The sequence below is a fragment of the Octodon degus genome, unplaced genomic scaffold, assembly GCF_000260255.1.
Source record: "Octodon degus isolate 3935 unplaced genomic scaffold, OctDeg1.0 scaffold00038, whole genome shotgun sequence".
Taxonomy (NCBI): domain Eukaryota; kingdom Metazoa; phylum Chordata; class Mammalia; order Rodentia; family Octodontidae; genus Octodon; species Octodon degus.
Genome location: NW_004524614.1, coordinates 14,881,034 through 14,884,895, shown reverse-complemented (window position 1 = coordinate 14,884,895; position 3,862 = coordinate 14,881,034). Strand labels below are relative to the sequence as shown.

Genomic DNA, 3,862 nt, shown 5'->3' with positions numbered 1-3,862 from the left:
GCCTGCCATCCGCGCCTCGGCCCCTGCGCCCCGCGTCAGCGCGAGCATCGCCCGCGATCCCCGCCGGCCTCCCGAAGGGGCGGCGGCCGGTCTTCTCGCAGGAGGGCCACGCCCGCGGCAGCCGAGACGAGACGGCGAGTGGCTCTGTCCTGCGAGCACAAGCGTCGCTGTCGCTAGGGGGGCGCTCCTCGGAGCACTGCCTCTGCCGAACTCCGTGGAAAAGTTGTCCGTGGTCCGCGCGCCGTCCCGGACGGGGCAGCAGCGACGCGGGCCTCGCGGGCGGCCGGGTGCCCTCTGGGTGCGGGGACTGCGGTAGGTCCGGAGCCTCGAGGCTTCCTCGGTCCTAAGGGGTTGGCGTTCCTTAGGGTTGTTACCTGGAAGTAATGACCTCATGTGTAAGAAGTTCAGTTTTTCTTCGAAGTTTATAGAAGAGAAAGACAGTAGAACGGGGCCGGTTCTAAATGGGGCTATCTTCTGTTCAATTCTCTTGTATAATTGATTTATTATGGTGGTCTCGTGTGACCTGTTCCAACTTTACGTAATGTGATGCGTGGTTGGTTTTTCACCGGGGACGCTTCCCAGACAAGTTTCCCAGTCGACCTGAATGTGCTTGGGTACTGACACCACAGAGGAGCTTGCATACCGGTATTAAGGAAGAAAAAAAAATACCATTAGCACCTGCCCGGTCCTCCACAGCAACATGAGAAATAAATGTTTCTTGAGATTTGTTGCACCGTTTGGGAAATATAGCTAATAATCAGGCACTGTAAATTTCAGGATCTGTACAAGATAAAATCAAGGGCTCTCGTTTCAAAAAACCCGAGAGTACCTGTATAATTCTGGGCAGTTCCCTTTGAAGCTCTATTTGCTTATCTGTAACTGCTTCTCATCTGAAACAACAAGGTCTGTCCTATCTACCTCACCCAAATTTCTGAAAAAATTAAATGGACTGGAAATCATAAAAAAAGTGAGATGATTAGTATGTTAGCTCGATGTACTCATTCCACTTATTAAAAATCAAAATAGTACATCATTTTGTACACAATAAATATATGCAACTAATATAAGTATATAAAACTAATATATAATTTAAATAATAAGTAAATTTGTAAAATCCTGTCTTCATAAATGGTCAAGTGGGCAGGGAAAGGCATTACAGTAGCATCTACTAACTGTAGGAAGATAAATGCTTCCTTACGTTTGAAGTGCCTTTTACTTTTTTGATAGGAATGTTTAAATAGTATGACATAAGTACACCATTGTTATCTGGAAACAGGTTTTGGTTCCTGCTTTGACTATTACAGTGATTTTTTTTTTTTTTTTTTTGCATGTATATGTGTCTGTAAGTCCTAGTTATGTAGTTGTGCGTGGATCCTAGAGTGGATTAATACTTAGCTGTAGCAAGTACTTTTTTGTGTACTAAGGATTGTACTCAGGGTCAGTGAGCTGTGTCCCCAGTCAGCTCTTTCATATTTTGAGTTAGGGTCTTGCTGACCCCAGCTGCCAGGTTAGGTTCAAACCGAGTCGTCCTGCCTTCACCTCCGAGAGTCTGAGAAAACAAGCAAGGGTCACCCAGGCTGAACCTAAGTGCTGTATTATTTATTAGAGCCTACTTGTGTTTGTTGCCTATTAAGTGTAATTGTTTATTACTTTCACTTTTTTGTGGACTTGAACTAAGTTGCTAACTTTCTAATTAAAAGTTTTATCTGCTTGTATCTTTTAAAATATATAACTACATACAGTTATGTTTGAAGTACCTTTTACTTTTTTGATAGGAATGTTTAAATAGTACAACTTAAGTACACTTGTTATCTAGAAACAGGTTTTGGTTCCTGATTTGATTATTATAATGATGCTTTTTGTTTTAAACAGGTATATGTGTCTGTTATGTTGTTATGTAGTTGTGAGTGGGTCCTAGAGCTACTTAGCTGTAGCTGTAGAGCTGTAGCTATAGAGCTACTTAGCTGTAGCAAAACTTGTCAGTTTTCCAAAATGGCTATGCCACTTTTCAGCTTCTACCAACAAAGTATGAATTCCAGGTGTTTAACACTGGTCAGTCTATAGATTTTAGCCATCTAATACCTATATTGTTTTAATCATTATGGATTTTAGTTTCATTTTCCAGAAAGAATAGTTTGTTCTTTTTTTGAAAAGTACCTATTAATATCTTCTCATTAGTAAAAAAAATTGTTATACTTCTTTAAGTCTTTTAGTATTTTTTTATGTATTTTTAGAACAGGGTCTACAGAGTCTCACTACACAGATCTGACTTGTAGTGATCCTTCCCATTTTTCAGCCTCCCAAGTGCTGGGATTACAGGCACATGCCACCATGCCCAGCCTCTTTCTTTGTTTCAGCAGCCAGTGTGGCTGGCTGGGAAATCAAACCCCTGGCCTTGCATCTGCCTAAGCAGGCGCTCCACTTCGCTATCTTGCCAGCCCTTTTAAGTCTTTTAAAAGTCATTTTAGTAGGACTTTCAGAGGAAATTAATGCTAACTATTCATACCTGCTATCGTTAGTGATGGTCAGATAATCTTAACGTTCCCTCCAGTTTCTTTTTCTAATTTCTGTCCTCTATAACATATGATTCAACTCAATTCTTATTAGCTAGCTGTAATCTGAATTTGTATTATAATGCATTTTAAAATGAGGCCCATGGGGGGCCTGCCAGTTGGCCCAGTTGTTTAAGCGCCTGCTCAGGCAAATGCAGTCAGGCGCAGGATACCATGGTTCGATTCCCACCTCCACCTGTCTTACCAGACCTGCCCTTATGGCAGCCTTAGCCAGCCAAAAAATAAAATGAGACCCTTTTCCTAACCCTAAAGATTGATATATGATAGGAAATTATTAGAAGAAATTAGCACAAAACTTACTGATTTATTTTTTTCTGTTTTTTTATTTTTTTATTTTTAAGGCAGGGTCTATAGGGTGTTTAGGGTCTCACTACTAGATCGGACACCAGGGATCTGCCTGTTTACAGCCTCTTAGTGGCTGGGCTTACGGGTGCGCACCACTATACCCAGTCTCAATTGCTGGCACAGCGCGCCCTGGGGGCGGGGCCGGCATGGCAGGCCCAGGGATAGGAGATTGACCCCTCAGCCCTTGTGCCTGCTTGCAGGTGCTTTAATCTCCTGAGTTATTTGGCAGGCCCTTCTGGTTTTAAATTAGCAAGTGTTTTAGGTCTAAGAGCATTTACTCATTCATCGACTGCATTTCGAGTGCTTTCTCTGTGTCAGAACTAAAATTAAGTTTAGGAAACGTAGTAATGAATAAGACAGAGACAAGGTTGCTGTCCTCGTGAGATATAATGAGGTAGGAAAGGTGGGTAGTAAATAACCAAACCAAACACCTAAGCAGGTAATTACAGTTAATATTTCCTATTTTACAGAAATGGAGCAAGAGCCACAAAATGAAGAACCTGCTGAAATTAAGATTATCAGGGAAGCATACAAGAATGCCTTTTTATTTGTTAATAAAGGTTTGAATACAGATGAATTAGGGCAGAAAGAAGAAGCAAAGAACAACTATAAGCAAGGAATAGGACACCTTCTGAGGGGAATCAGCATTATTACAACAGAGCCTCAACACACAGGCCCCGGATGGGATTCTGCTAGACAAATGCAGCAGAAAATGAAAGAAACACTACAGAATGTACGCGCCAGGTTAGAAATTCTAGAGAAGGGTCTTGCCACCTCCCTACAAAAGGATCTTCAGGAAGTACCCAAGTTACAGCCAGAATTTCCACCTAAAGACATCTATGAAAAGTCAAGAGAGCCTCAGTCCTTTAACTCACCTCAGCATACTGAAATAAATGATAACACAGCAACTACCAGTTCAGGACCTACTGTTGCACCATCTTCTC

The 3,862-nt window shown here is 42.1% G+C and overlaps 1 protein-coding gene across 1 annotated transcript; it reads left to right on the top strand.

Annotated features, from left to right (window-relative positions):
* Positions 1 to 23: 23 nt before the first annotated feature.
* On the top strand, positions 24 to 3,861 carry LOC111816725 (spartin-like; the record flags this gene model as incomplete). The annotated part of the gene is made up of 2 exons (XM_023715066.1): positions 24 to 312; positions 3,389 to 3,861. A coding segment is annotated over exon 2 (471 nt), but the record flags the coding sequence as incomplete, so codon positions are not given.
* Position 3,862: the final 1 nt, after the last annotated feature.